General features: G+C 49.1%; 1 protein-coding gene across 1 annotated transcript in view; it reads left to right on the forward strand.

Moving 5' to 3' along the window:
- The first annotated feature begins 6,664 nt into the window (after positions 1-6,664).
- The window catches only part of FCHO2 (FCH and mu domain containing endocytic adaptor 2), a 240,335-nt gene continuing 231,034 nt past the window's right edge, over positions 6,665-15,965 (forward strand). The window contains exon 1 of the mRNA XM_068248366.1: positions 6,665-6,837. Coding sequence (XP_068104467.1) covers positions 6,805-6,837 — 33 coding nt within the window. The 5' untranslated portion in view covers positions 6,665-6,804. The remainder of the gene's footprint in view (positions 6,838-15,965) is intronic.

Genomic DNA, 15,965 nt, shown 5'->3' on the forward strand with positions numbered 1-15,965 from the left:
CATACCTGTACTGTGAACCCACCACTGCATACCTGTTCAGTGAACCTGCCACTGCATACCTGTTCTGTGAACCCATCACTGCATACCTGTTCAGTGAACCTGCCACTGCATACCTGTGCTGTGAACCCACCACTGCATACCTGTTCTGTGAACCCACCACTGCATACCTGTGCTGTGAACCCATCACTGCATACCTGTTCAGTGAACCTGCCACTGCATACCTGTGCTGTGAACCCATCACTGCATACCTGTTTAGTAAACCTGCCACTGCATACCTGTGCTGTGAACCCACCACTGCATACCTGTTCTGTGAACCCACCACTGCATACCTGTGCTGTGAACCCACCACTGCATACCTGTGCTGTGAACCCACCACTGCATACCTGTTCTGTGAACCCACCACTGCATACCTGTTCTGTGAACCCACCACTGCATACCTGTTCTGTGAACCCACCACTGCATACCTGTTCTGTGAACCCACCACTGCATACCTGTTGTGTTCAGTGAACCCGCCACTGCATACCTGTTCTGTTCAGTGGACCCGCCACTGTATACCTGTTTAGTGAACCCGCCACTGCATACCTGTTGTGTTCAGTGAACCTGCCACTGCATACCTGTTCTGTGAACCCGCCACTGTATACCTGTTCTGTTCAGTGAACCCGCCACTGTATACCTGTTCAGTGAACCCGCCACTGCATACCTGTTGTGTTCAGTGAACCCGCCACTGTATACCTGTACTGTTCAGTGAACCCGCCACTGCATACCTGTTCAGTGAACCCGCCACTGCATACCTGTTGTGTTCAGTGAACCCGCCACTGCATACCTGTTGTGTTCAGTGAACCCGCCACTGCATACCTGTTGTGTTCAGTGAACCTGCCACTGTATACCTGTACTGTTCAGTGAACCCGCCACTGCATACCTGTTCTGTTCAGTGAACCTGCCACTGTATACCTGTTGTGTTCAGTGAACCCACCACTGCATACCTGTTCAGTGAACCCACCACTGCATACCTGTTGTGTTCAGTAGACCCGCCACTGTATACCTGTTCAGTGAACCCACCACTGCATACCTGTTGTGTTCAGTGAACCTGCCACTGCATACCTGTTCTGTGAACCCGCCACTGTATACCTGTTCTGTTCAGTGAACCCGCCACTGTATACCTGTTCAGTGAACCCGCCACTGCATACCTGTTGTGTTCAGTGAACCCGCCACTGTATACCTGTTGTGTTCAGTGAACCCGCCACTGTATACCTGTACTGTTCAGTGAACCCGCCACTGCATACCTGTTCAGTGAACCCGCCACTGCATACCTGTTGTGTTCAGTGAACCCGCCACTGCATACCTGTTGTGTTCAGTGAACCCGCCACTGCATACCTGTTGTGTTCAGTGAACCCGCCACTGCATACCTGTTGTGTTCAGTGAACCCGCCACTGCATACCTGTTGTGTTCAGTGAACCCACCGCATCAGTGCGCATACCTGTGCAGTTAAGTGAACCCACCTACCTACGTGAGTGCACGCAGTGAGATATACCACTCCGTGCATACCCGATATGGACAAAACAGGTAGAGGAAGAGGTAGTGCCAGAGCCAGAGGAAGGCCACCCGGCAGGTCTGCGCGAGGTCGTGTAAATGTAATTTCGTGTGGACCTGGCCCACAGTACAGTGCTCGGAAGAAGGCACGTCCCATCACCTCCCAAGATTGTCAGGACGTGGTTGAGTATTTAGCGACACAGAACACCTCATCTTGCTCAGCCACCAGCGCTACTACTAGCACCACTTCTGCTGCATTTGACACTTCGCAAGAATTATTTAGTGGTGAAATCACTGATGCACAGCCATTGTTGTTACAGCCAGATGATTTTTCACCAGCTCATATGTCTGCGTTACGCGGCAACACTATGGATGTAACGTGTAAGGAGGATGAAGGACCTACTGATGGTGCATGTTTGGATTTTTCTGAGGCAAGCGAAGCTGGGCAGGATGATTACGATGCTGACGATGATAGGGATCCTCTGTATGCTCCCAATAGAGGAGATGAAGAGGGGGACAGTTCAGAGGGGGAGTCAGAGAGTAGTAGGAGGAGAGAAGTTGCTGAAAGAAGCTGGGGCAGCTCTTCGTCAGAAACAGCTGGTGGCAGAGTCCGGCACCATGTATCGCCACCTATGTACAGCCAGCCAACTTGCCCTTCAGCATCAGCTGCTGAGGTCCCCATAGTGCCCACATCCCAGGGTGGCTCAGCGGTGTGGAAATTTTTTAATGTGTGTGCCTCAGATCGGACCAAAGCCATCTGTTCGCTCTGCCAACAAAAATTGAGCCGTGGAAAGGCCAACACTCACGTAGGGACAAGTGCCTTACGAAGGCACCTGGAGAAAAGGCACAAAGAGCAATGGGATGGCCACCTGAGCAAAAGCAGCAGCAGCACACAAAAGAAAAGTCACCCTCCTTCTCCTCTTCCTCCTTCAGGTGCATCATCTGCTTCTGCCGCTTTCTCCCTTGCACCTTCACAGGCACCCTCCTCCACTCCGCCTCTGCCCTTGAGCGGTTCCTGCTCCTCTGCCCACAGCAGCAGTCAGGTGTCCGTGAAGGAAATGTTTGAGCGGAAGAACCCAATTTCGGCCAGTCACCCCCTTGCCCGGCGTCTGACAGCTGGCGTGGCGGAACTGTTAGCTCGGCAGCTGTTACCATACCAGCTGGTGGACTCTGAGGCCTTCCGTAAATTTGTGGCCATCGGAACACCGCAGTGGAAGATGCCAGGCCGCACTTATTTTTCGAGAAAGGCCATACCCCAACTGCACCGTGAAGTTGAGAGGCAAGTGGTGTCATCTCTTGCGAAGAGCGTTGGGTCAAGGGTACACCTGACCACGGATGCCTGGTCTGCCAAGCACGGGCAGGGCCGCTACATTACGTACACAGCCCATTGGGTCAACCTGGTGGTAAACGATGGCAAGCAGGGCGCAGCGGACCAAATTGTGACACCTCCACGGCTTGCAGGCAGGCCTCCTGCCACCTCCTCTCCTCCTGCTACATGCTCTTCGCTGTCCTCCTCCTCCTTGGCTAAGTGGCAATTCTCCTCTCTAGCTACACAGCCTCAGCTCCGCAGGGCCTATGCTGCATGCCAGGTACGACGCTGTCACGCCATCTTAGACATGTCTTGTCTCAAAGCGGAGAGTCACACTGGAGCAGCTCTCCTGGTTGCTCTGAAGAAACAGGTGGATGAGTGGCTGACCCCGCACCACCTGGAGATAGGCAACGTGGTGTGCGACAACGGCAGCAATCTGCTTGCCGCTTTGCATATGGGGAAGCTGACACACATACCCTGCATGGCACATGTCATGAATCTAGTTGTTCAAAGATTTGTGGCAAAGTACCCTGGCTTAGCGGATGTCCTGAAGCAGGCCAGGAAGTTCTGTGGGCATTTGAGGCGGTCTTACACAGCCATGGCACGATTTGCAGAAATTCAGCGGAAAAACAACATGCCGGTGAGACGCCTCATTTGCGATAGCCCGACTCGCTGGAATTCGACCCTGCTCATGTTCTCCCGCCTGCTAGAACAGAAGAAAGCCGTCACCCACTACCTCTACAACTACAGTAGAATGAAACAGTCTGGGAAGATGGGGATGTTCTGGCCCGACAACTGGACACTGATGAAAAATGCATGCAGGCTCATGCGGCCGTTTGAGGAGGTGACCAACCTGGTGAGCCGCAGTGAGGGCACCATCAGCGACTTAATTCCCTACGCTTACTTCTTGGAGCGTGCTGTGCGTAGAGTGGCGGATGAAGCTGTGAATGAGAGTGACCAGGAACCGTTACGGCAGGAACAGGCATGGGACCAATTTTCATCAGACCCAGCTGTTTCCTCAACACCTGCGGCAGCACAGAGGGGGGAGGAGGAGGAAGAAGAGAAGTCGTGTGCAGAAGACGAGTCAGACTCAGAGGATGATGAGCAAGGTGTTTCTTTGGGGGAGGAGGAGGAGGAGGAGGGGACGGCGGCAGGAGAACAACCGCAGCAGGCGTCGCAGGGGGCTTGTGCTGCTCAACCTTCCCGTGGTATTGTTCGCGGCTGGGGGGAGGAGGTTGACTTACATGACGTCACTGAGGAAGAGCAAGAGGAGATGGACGGTACTGGATCCGACTTTGTGCAGATGTCGTCTTTTATGCTGTCCTGCCTGTTGAGGGACCCCCGTATAAAAAAACCTCAAGGGGAATGAGCTGTACTGGGTGGCCACACTACTAGACCCTCGTTACAGGCACAAAGTGGCGGACCTGTTACCAACTCACCGGAAGGTGGAAAGGATGCAGCACATGCAGAACCAGCTGTCAACTATGCTTTACAATGCCTTTAAGGGTGATGTGACAGCACAACGCCAGCAAGGTACCACTGCCACTAATCCTCCTCCCGTGTCCACGCAGTCAAAGACAGGACGCTCCAGCGATCTCATGGTGATGTCGGACATGCGGACGTTCTTTAGTCCAACGCCTCGCCGTAGCCCTTCCGGATCCACCCTCCACCAACGACTGGAACGGCAGGTAGCCGACTACCTGGCCTTAAGTGTGGATGTAGACACTGCTGTGAACAGCGATGAGGAACCCTTGAACTACTGGGTGCGCAGGCTTGACCTGTGGCCAGAGCTGTCCCAATTTGCCATCCAACTTCTCTCCTGCCCTGCCGCAAGCGTCCTGTCAGAAAGGACCTTCAGCGCAGCTGGAGGCATTGTCACAGAGAAGAGAAGTCGCCTAAATCACAAAAGTGTTAAGTACCTCACCTTTATCAAAATGAATGAGGCATGGATCCCGGAGGGCTGCTGCCCGCCCCAAGACTAAGTCAGTCCCCGCACACACAGCATCTCTGCCTGCACGCCGTGTGACTGGCTGCCTGGCCTGCCCCAAGAAGACTAAGTCGCTCCCAGTCCCTCCACACAGCATGTCTGCCTGCAGGCCGCTTGACTACCTTCTCCGCCACCACCAACAGGGTCCGGGACTCCAGGCGGATTGCTGAATTTTTTAGGCCGCTGCAATAATTTTTCTGGTGCGTGTACATGACTGCCTAATTTTTCTGGCTGCACTGCGGGCAGCTGCAACAACAAAAGAAAAGGCATGTACATGCGCCCATTCCCCTTCGTGATCATTACCTTGCCGTGGTGAAGGGGCTTGCGTATCACAATGAAGCAATGACCGGCGCCTAGATGAGTGTCTCGGAGGGCACACAAAAGATAATAAGGTCGTTGCTTCATTGTGGTCAGACCAAATTTGATCAGCTGGACAGTCACTGTTCTGTCATTCAGCTACATCAGCCAGGCGACCATATGGGCTGTAAAGCCACCAAAACCTGCACTCTCGCCATGGTGCGCACCAGTCCAGCACGGCCGTCACTACACAAACAGCTGTTTGCGGTGCGTTACACGGTGAGTTTGGTGTACACGGTGAGTTTGGTGTGTCAGTGTGAAGCAGTACCTTAATTACACTACCTGATTGATGTATACACATGCAAGATGTTTTAAAGCACTTTAGGCCTGTCATTTAGCATTCAATGTGATTTCTGCCCTTAAAACGCTGCTTTGCGTCAAATCCAGATTTTTCCCCGGGACTTTTGGCATGTATCCCACTCCGCCATGCCCCCCTCCAGGTGTTAGACCCCTTGAAACCTCTTTTCCATCAGTTTTGTGGCCAGCATAATTATTTTTTTTTTCAAAGTTCGCATCCCCATTGAAGTCTATTGCGGTTCGCAAACTTTAACGCGAACTGAACGTTACGCGAAAGTTCGCGAACCCGGTTCGCGAACCTAAAATCGGAGGTTCGGCCCATCTCTACTTGGGAGATGAAGAGGGTGTATAGCTGGGCTGCTCCTTCGTCTTAATAGAGTCTCCAGCCCCCGGCCAATAACACACAGAAAGAGGTCAGGAGGGTGTATAGCTTGTCTGCATCTTCGTCTTCTGTAATGAGATCCTTGCGACAGAAGATGACCTCCCAGCGGTGCTGCTGATCATCAAAGTCGGGGTTGTCCGGTACTTCTGCAATCACGCTTTATGCAGCCAAGATGCAGGGGACACCTCTCCTTCAAAACCCTTTAACTTGGCAACGTAGCATTACACTGGCACGGGACCTGGTGCAATGGAAAGCCAGGACTTTCAGCTTTTCAAAAATGGTTAAATCTTGGTAGTGGAGCAAACACAAACAAGGAACTGCCAAACTCTTCAGACGGTATAAAACGTAATTACCATTTGGATAAGTGTTGTAGATTATTTTGTGCTTGTTGTAAAATAAAATATCTCTCCATAAGTGGTAAGAGTGAATTGGGAAAGTTTGGGAACCGCTGGCTGAGTGTAACCATGGCTACAAGAGTTTTGGCTGTACAGCAGTTCTGCAGTGGAGGGAATGGCTGTGCAGCAGGGCCTGTGGCTGTAACTAGCACACGGGATCACCAGCCCTGCTGAAGAAGTTGCCCATTCTGTGCTCAGTAGTAAAGTACTGAAACACATTTTTTGCATTCTTGTCTTGCGTTTAATAAAGTTCATGAAAGGGGGGGGGGGGGACGGCGTAGAAAGCTCAGGACAAACCAGCAGAGCTGTGACAAGCGAGTGTGACTGCCTGAGAAGCCGCACGGTGGCGCTGTAGGTACACCAGCTTCCCAGATCCTTAGTGCGCATGTGCTCTCCCAGTCCGGGAGGGGGAGGAGGTACAGGGGTTCCGTCTGGTTCCGTAGCCTGGAAGAGACAAGGGAGAGGGCTGGGGATCCGGCGGGCTGCTGGGCCGCATTGGAGAAGCTGTAGAGGGCCGTCCCGGGGTCTGACCTCTGCCGGCAGCAACATGGTGATGCCGTACTTCGGGGAGAATTTCTGGGTGAGCTCTGATTTGTGCTCTCTTCCTGGCCGGCCTCCCTGCAGGCAGCAGTAGGGGGAGAGCCCTGGAGGCAGCCTGGATGTGTGGCACCTGGAGCCGGGGGGTGGAGGGACTCTGCCCAGTCAGCCAACCAGGGGGATCCCCTGTGCCAGCTGCTGCCTGTGCTGCCACCTGTCCTGCCTCACCAGCTGCAGCATGAGAGGCTACACAGGGTGACAGGCCATGCTGGGCCCTGTAGTCCCCCTCCATAGGGACTCTCCCTGTATAATGTCAGCATGTTATTGTGCTTTATGACTGTGTCAGGGCTGCTCCCAGGCCTGTTCTTCCTACAGTATACTTGTGTGTTTACCTTGCTGTGCAAATGCTACCACCACCCTCTCCCCACACACACCAGGCAGACAGATACCTGTGTGTGTTTATACTGAGTATCAGGAGACAGGGGTTCCCCCAATACTGCTATGGTTTCCCAGATACTGAATCTTTCTTACCTTACTTGATCCTAACCCCACTCCTGCCTTTGCTTTGTATTCATAATCTCCCCCCTCTGATGATGATCACCTTTTCTTGCTGCTACACATCTGTAGCCTTGACTTTAATCCATTGTTTAAGCTAAGCACACATTACAGATTTCTGGTGTCATTATTTATTTTGTGATTGCTTCAGGTGACATTTCTCCTGTGATCCACACATGGACTTGCTTGCTGAACTTTCTGCTAAGGAGCATGTAATGCTGTATGTAGGAAAGGGGTTATAGCGGATTGTGCTCTGTTGCAAAGTGGTGCCAGGATTTGCAGTATCTGCCAGTGGAAGTGACTTGCTTCAGTAGCAGACATTGAGTGATTTATGTGCAAACAGTAAACTGCTATTTGAAACAAACTTAATTGTTTTTGGATCTCAAAAGTCTCTTGTTTGTTCACCATGTGTATCTGTGCAGTCTTTATTGCTCCATGGTTAATCATGTCCTAACTATAGTCCCGTAGGTACTAGTCTAGTTTAGGGGGCCCCGCAGGAAACCTCATAAGAAATTCTGGTGATGTGATTGGTTGGCACTATCTTGAACTGCTAGGTTTCACGTAGCTTGTTGTAATCTATGCCCATACTATTCGGCTAACCACAAGGCTTCATGCAGTAGAGCATACGTCACACTCTAGTCTACAGGTCATATCTGGCCCGCAGAGCCTTCACATTTTGCCCCCAAGTGGTTTCCCCACTTTGTATTATGTTGGCCCAATGTAGCACTAGACACCAGGGAAGTGTATTAGGGGGAAGGGGGGGGGGGGTTACTAGACACCAGGGAACTGTATAGGGGATGGAGGAATCATTAGACCAAACACTGCAAATCCAGCGCAGGAGACTTGGGTGCAGCCAGCGCCACCATAGACCGCAATAGGAATTATGGCTATAGCAGCGCACAGTGAGTAACTTCGGTGCCGTCAGAAATCGGAGCTGAAGTTACTTTTAAACATTGTAATTTGGCCGCCAGCAATAGCTGGAAGCAGAGTTACATCATTCCCCACTATCCACGTGGACCTAGAGGGGTTACTGTATCCAGCAATAGCTGGAAGCAGAGTTACATCATTCCCCACTATCCACGTGGACCTAGAGGGGTTACTGTATTTAACGCCGCCGGGACTTGAGCAGCAGCAGGATAAGCCATATACCGGCTGTATCCTGCGCCCAAGTCTCCCAGCGGTGAATTCTCTTGTAAGCGCATTAGACACCAGGGAAGGGAGGGGGACACGTAGACAGTTGGCCCACAACTTGGTTCCAGTGTCCACCTTGAATTTGATACCCCTGCTTTAGAGGGCGCTGTGATAGAACTGTCCCCTAATGCTGGGGATACACTGTACGTTTCTGTGCCGTGCATCGACCAGCTGATCTGGCCAGCTGATAATATTCAGCTGGCCCAATCATGCCGCTCAACCCTCGCCCGCTCGATTCCCGCCTGCGGACAATGGCAGGGAATCGAGCAGCTGATAAGGAGCGCCGGCGTGGACGAGCGGCAATCGATCCGCGCGGACGAGCAAGGACGTGGCGGGAGTCGATCCGGCGGCTGATCGGCCGCCGGATCGACCCGTGTATTCCCAGCATAAGATTTACCTGCCAGATAGATAATTTCCAACATGTTCCCTGCCGGCGGACAATGCCAGGCAATCGAGCGCTGATAAGGAAGCGCCGGCGGGGACAATCGGTAATCGATCCGTGCGGATGAACGGGGACGCGGCTGGGGTCTATCCGGCGGCTAATCGAGCCGCCGGTCGACCTGTGTATTCCAGCCATAACAGAAAAATCTAACAGAAAATTGTATGGTGTGTACTGGGCATTACAGTGCATCCACTGACCTTGCCAGCCCTTTGTTGGTATCAGGTCTGCTGGTAATCTCCATATCAGATGTACATATTAATTGACACCCACCCTATTTATCAGGGACCAGGAACACTGGTCTTGTCTGATCAGTAGTCTCACTGAGAACTTGGAGTTGGAGGGCACCTGATTGTATGTACCACTTGTATTATGCTGGGAATACACCATGAGTTTTTTGGCAGATAGATGGCTCAATAAATTATTTCCGACAGGTCCGATCTGATTTAGATCATTTTTCTGATTCATTTTTTTTCATAGAAGTGAATGGAAAATGATTGAAACAATGATCGGTAAACTCATCGTGTATTCCCAGCATTAAGGTATGGTATATGTAAAATGTATGCGTTTTGTATATGCGAACCGCAAACGCGTAAAAATGCACGCAAAACGCTAGAAAAACAAGTATGCGGAAAAACCGCAAACGCACTAAAAATGCGCGCACACAAATAAACCGCGACCTTTTACGCACAGCCATGTGTGCGCCCAGCCAGAGACTCAAAAAACGATAAACATTGGTGTTTTTATATTTTTCCATATGCTGTCAAGTTTGAATTCCCTGTAAAGATGGCCGTTATGTAATGTAGCTACTTTGGCTGGAATGATTATTATTTATGCTCACAGATCCAGACACTTCCTGTGGAGAGGTATCTGGAAGGAAATTATAACTTTACATGAGAAAACCTTTTCACTACTTGTAGTTCTGCTATTACCGGTATGTCTGTTCTTCTCTCCCATTGCAGAAGGATGAATGTTTGGGTAACTTGCTAATGGTATTCTAGTGGTTATGCACATGGAAGTGTTCCTGGCTCTTAAAGAGACTCTGTATTTGGGGGGTACTTAGCTTGGGAGGGGGAAGCCTCAGGGTGCCAATGAGGCTTCCCCCATGCCTGTAGCTGCAGGCAATCCAGCCCTGGATCCCTCAAATCCTCCGGCAAGCCTCCCCTGACAAGGCTTGATATACTTACCTCTCCGGGATCCAGCGGGGGCGCAGAAGCGGCTCTTCAGTCGGGCTAGGCAGAACTAGCCGAGCCTGACCGTATCCGCTCTACTGCGCAGGTGCAAAAGGACTTGAGCCTGCGCAGTAGAGTGGAACGATTGTGTTCGGCTTTTTTCGCCTTAACCCGAAAGGAGCTCCGCTACTGCGCCTGCGTTGGATCCCGGAAGATATTTACGTCGCTGCACTTCGGGGGCTGCAGCTGGACAACGGAGGGACGGAGAAGAATGGGGGAAGCCTCGTTAGGATCCAGGATCCCCCAGGGGACTTCTTTTTTTTTTTTTTTTATTACAGGATTTCTTTGCTGAGTAGAACACAGGCCTAGTGCTTCCTTTTGGATATTTTGTTTACTAAATAATTATGTGATAAAATAGCCTTAAAATGCTTGTTTTAAAAGTGGTGGCAAGAATATCAATAGAGTCAGGCTACGTTTCCACTGTAGTGTGAAATTTTCCATCTAAAAAATCGTATAAGATTTTTCTGATTAGTGAAAATTTGCATGTAAATTTGTACACGTTTTCATGCAAATGTTTGCACGCGAAAATTCGTATTAGTCAAATATACATATTCTGCCTAGTAACAGCTTAGTCATGACAGCTGACAACTTCCTGTAACGATTGATTTAAAGAGACACTGAAGCAAAAAAAAATATGATATAATGAATTGGTTGTGTACTATGAATAATTACTAGAAGATTAGCAAAGAAAATATTCCCATATTTTTATTTTCAGGTATATAGTGTTATTTCTAACATTACATCATTCTATAATATGTTCAGATTACACAACACTCAGCATTCAAAATTATTCTTTCAGAGCACCCTGTGAACTAATGACCTCTCCTCTGGCAGAGAAAAAGTAAATAGTTCAATAACAGTTGAGATAATAAAAGTCAGAAAACAGCCCTCTCCACGACTTTGAAAGTCGTAGAGCTTAATGGCTTTTTTGCTTAGAGATAACTGGAGTTTCTTATCTCTTCCTGTACTGGAAACAATTAGACTGATGTATCTGATCTTAATGTTTTATTTCTTAGCTGTACTACACATACAAATCATAATATCATCATTTTTTTTTTCGCTTCAGTGTCTCTTTAATGTGAATTTTTGCTCAAATAACACAAAAATTTGTGTTGCTATGCAAGTCATTGTACGCGAATCGTATGCAATGTTTGAAAAAATGATGCAGGACATCAGATTTTTTTTTACGCGTACGAAAATTCGCATTGCATGGAAACAGCCCCATTCGCTACCATTATATGCTAAATAAAAGTGAGAAAAGTGACACAAAACGCAAGATTGGAAACCTAGCCTAAGTAGAATCACAGGTAGCTTGGGCATTGTTGTTGAGTATTATTATTATTATTATTATTATTATTATTAGTAGTAGTAGTAGTAGTAGTAGCAGCAGCAGCAGCAGCAGCAGCAGCAGCAGCAGCAGCAGCAGCAGCAGCAGCAGCAGCAGCAGCAGCAGCAGCAGCAGCAGCAGCAGCAGCAGCAGCAGCAGCAGCAGCAGCAGCAGCAGCAGCAGCAGCAGCAGCAGCAGCAGCAGCAGCAGCAGCAGCAGCAGCAGCAGCAGCAGCAGCAGCAGCAGCAGCAGCAGCAGCAGCAGCAGCAGCAGCAGCAGCAGCAGCAGCAGCAGCAGCAGCAGCAGCAGCAGCAGCAGCAGCAGCAGCAGCAGCAGCAGCAGCAGCAGCAGCAGCAGCAGCAGCAGCAGCAGCAGCAGCAGCAGCAGCAGCAGCAGCAGCAGCAGCAGCAGCAGCAGCAGCAGCAGCAGCAGCAGCAGCAGCAGCAGCAGCAGCAGCAGCAGCAGCAGCAGCAGCAGCAGCAGCAGCAGCAGCAGCAGCAGCAGCAGCAGCAGCAGCAGCAGCAGCAGCAGCAGCAGCAGCAGCAGCAGCAGCAGCAGCAGCAGCAGCAGCAGCAGCAGCAGCAGCAGCAGCAGCAGCAGCAGCAGCAGCAGCAGCAGCAGCAGCAGCAGCAGCAGCAGCAGCAGCAGCAGCAGCAGCAGCAGCAGCAGCAGCAGCAGTCCGCCATCTTCTGCAGTGCTGTACAGAGTATATTGTCTTGTCACTTAAAGGACAACTGTAACGAGGGTTATGGAGGCTGCCATATTTATTCCTTTTAAACAATGACAGTTGCCTGGCAGCCCTGCTAATCTATTTGGCTGCAGTGGTGTCTGAATCACACCAGAAACAAGCATGCAGATAATCCAGTCAGATCTGACAATAATGTCAGAAACACTTGATCTACATGTTTGTTCAGGGTCTATTGCTAAAAGTAATACAGGCAGAGGATCAGCAGGCTAGCCAGGCAAGGAAATATATATATGGCTGCCTCAATATCCCTCTTGCTTCAGTTGTCCTTTAAATATAGGTAGTGATTCTGTCAGTGTATTACATTGACTTGTTTTATTCCGAGACTGAGTAGACAGAAACTGCAATCAGGAAAGAGAGGGGAAGATCGTCATAGTGCAATTTAAGATACAATGAAATCAGTCATCATAATTATACAGTAGGTTATAGGACTTCAAACTAACTAGACTGATATCAACACTCTTCTGTTTTTGTAGCTGGACATACTCTTTAAGGGCTGGTGCACACCGAGCGGCTTTTTGGGCGTTTTCAGATCCGCTTGCGGCTGCGGATCTGCTTGGTCAATGTATCTCAATGGGGTGGTGCACACCAGAGCGGCAGGCGTTTTGCAGAAACGAAAAATGCCTGGGTGAGGCATTTTTTGGATTGCGGATGCGTTTCTGCCTCAATGTTAAGTATAGGAAAAACGCAAACCGCTCTGAAAAACGGCACTTCAGAGCGGTTTTGCAGGCGTTTTTGTTACAGAAGCTGTTCAGTAACAGCTTTACTGTAACAATATATGAAATCTACTATACTGAAAACCGCAGCAGCAATCCGCAAAACGCTAGCAAAACGCCTCATAAAAATAAAAAAAAGCGTTTAAAAATCTGCTAGCGTTTTGCGGATCTGCTAGCGGGTTTTGGTGTGCACCAGCCCTCAGTTTGGTATTCAGAACATGGCGGTATATATAGTTTCCTAACCGCTCGGTGGGTGGGACTTAAACCAGACTTGTTTCGTGTGACTGCTATTTTTATCTTTATATTCTTTATTATCTGTGTACCTTTTACGCATTGCCTGATCTGCAGAGATGATGAATCATTCTGTGTGTGGTTGCTGCGCTTATACATCTGGTGAATGGAATGTGCTTTCATGACATATATTACCTTTATTTTAGTGCTGTGCATTGTCTGGCTCTACATTTGAATTTGCTACGTAGGGTGCAAACTACAGCGTTTTTAGTCTGGGGCTAGGTTCACACTTGCGTTTGGCAAACATCCACACCATTTACCTGCACACTGTGTGCATTCGACTGAGTTGAAGGTTAGACAGAATAGGTCATTCATTTGATGGAGAACACCATTGTGCTGCAATTCACAAAGGGCTGATTGTAAAAATAAAAAAAAAAACGTATTCTGGACTTTTTGTTTTCCAAATTCCCAAAGCTTACCACACATGTGGAAGAAGTTCAGTAATTTACCATAATTGTTGTTTCAATTATCCAAGCCCTGTTCAGTGTGTAGAAGTGTCACCATTGGAGTAGGTCTCTGCAGCAAGCTGGTGCTAGTGGTCTGCACTAGCTTTTCCTGTGACAGCTTGTTAGAGAGGAAAAGGCTTCCAGCATCACTTTAGATGTGCTTACATGCCACTAGAGGTCTCTCTTCTGTGTATCTCTATGCAGATCTGCACATGTAAAGTGATACAGAAAATACTCTTTGAATGTCTCCTTTTTCTGCTCCCCCAATGTCCTGTCCCGTTTACCAGTGCATTGGATCGAATGGGGTGAGAAGCAGGAGGGGGAGGCTCTTCTTATTGGCTCTCTGCTTTCTGTCATGGGCTATCGCATGCTATTTGCTAGCTTCTGACAGGTCGGCTGGAGATAAATACCGGACATCCCTCTTGGCATTACCGTATACTCAAATCTTTGTGAATCGACATTTACTGACAGGTTGAGGTGTTCACCACACAAGTCGGTAATTTACCTCACTAGTCATGTGGAAATTGTAGTACATGTGTACAAGCCCATTGATGAGCTTGGGCTGTCAGGCTTTATACAAATTTACATGCAGTGAAATCGCACGCAATGTCCGTAAATGTGAACCCAGCGTTGTGGCTCATTTTGTCTTAGTTCGTTGTTCAGTGTTAGAGAATACTATGTGCATGTCTGGGGTGTTTGGTTTGAAGCACCTCTGCATCATCATTGCACATTAAAACTTGTATTCACCTATTCAGCAAAGCAACGGAAAATATACAGTACTGCAAATTGCACTTGAATTGTTTAAAAAGGTGAATAAAGCAGCCAACATGGAGATGTAAATAGGCCTACAACTGTGAAGCCTTTGCGGTGCATTCACACACTATGCAATGCTGCAGTCAGAAACACACCACGTGACGCATATGGTAATGGGTAATCCACCACATCTAATGCATTTCTGTGTGTGTCAGCACAACACACAGAATACAGCACACCTGTTTTGTTACCATTTGAGTTGTATGCAGACATGTGAACTACAATGTGTGATAGATGAAGTATGAGGCCTTAGGCCCCGTTCACATCTAAAATCACTAAACGCTAGAGATTAGCATTAGCGTTTCAGCGGGTGATTTTTTTTTTCCACGATTTAATGCGGAAAAATCACTGGACAAATTAGCGTTTTTGGGAGCGATCGCAATTAACGGTTCTATACATGCTAAACGCTATCGCTCCAGAATTGCTGGCAACCTGCTGCAGGTAACTCGCATGTGATTAGCGATAATCGCAAAGCGATCGCAGCAGTGAGAACACTGCCATAGGGTACAATAGGACCAGCAGTTTTAAAAACAGTTTGCAGTAAACGGGAATCGCACAATTCCCACTTAGGTGTGAACGAGCTCTTACTGTTTGCTTTCAAGACCTGTTTAGATGTGGCTTACCTCATGGCTTAGCTTATTCAGCGTGCGTGTGTCCGTGCACGCGCCCGTGTGTGTGTGTGTGTGTGTGTGTGTCTGTGTGAGATGGGGGTGAGGTTTATGTTGGTAAGTAGTGGCTGGATTGTGTAATGGTTAAGGGCTCTGCCTCTGACGCAGGAGACCAGGGTTCGAATCTCGGCTCTGCCTGTTCAGTAAGCCAGCACCTATTCTGTAGGAGACCTTAGGCAAGTCTCCCTAACACTGCTACTGCCTATAGAGCGTGTCCCAGTGGCTGCAGCTCTGGCGCTTTGAGTCCGCCAGGAGAAAAGTGCGATATAAATGTTATTTGTCTTGGTATACTGGGAGACACATATCATGTAACTGGGGGGTCACGATGGGGCACTGTGGCGACAGAAAGGGGGGCTGGTTTGGTGAATATTAGTGCATGGCACCCCCTCCCCTAATAATTTTGCATTGGCAGATTTCCCCTCTATTTCCACATTTTAAAGTTGCCTATCCCTGTACTAGAAAACTTCCTATCATATTTCAGAACCATAAACCAGAATCTATTGCCAAATTAGCTTCTAGTGGAGTTGTAGAAAATGAGTGGTAAATCTCCACCGCCCTCCCCCCCCCTCCTCTCCTTCCTTTCACCCGCAACCTGTGTAGGAACCGGTGTATGGCAGCCTTTCTGCCATGATCAGCAATGGTTGCTGGTATATAGGCTACAGCTAAGTTCAGTTCAGGATACAAGTGATTTGGCTTCCTGAGAACCATTGCTTGGTCGTGGTCCTCTTCCGTCTGATAAGCAGCGCTG

The sequence above is a fragment of the Hyperolius riggenbachi genome, chromosome 1 (genome assembly GCF_040937935.1).
Source record: "Hyperolius riggenbachi isolate aHypRig1 chromosome 1, aHypRig1.pri, whole genome shotgun sequence".
Taxonomy (NCBI): Eukaryota; Metazoa; Chordata; class Amphibia; order Anura; family Hyperoliidae; genus Hyperolius; species Hyperolius riggenbachi.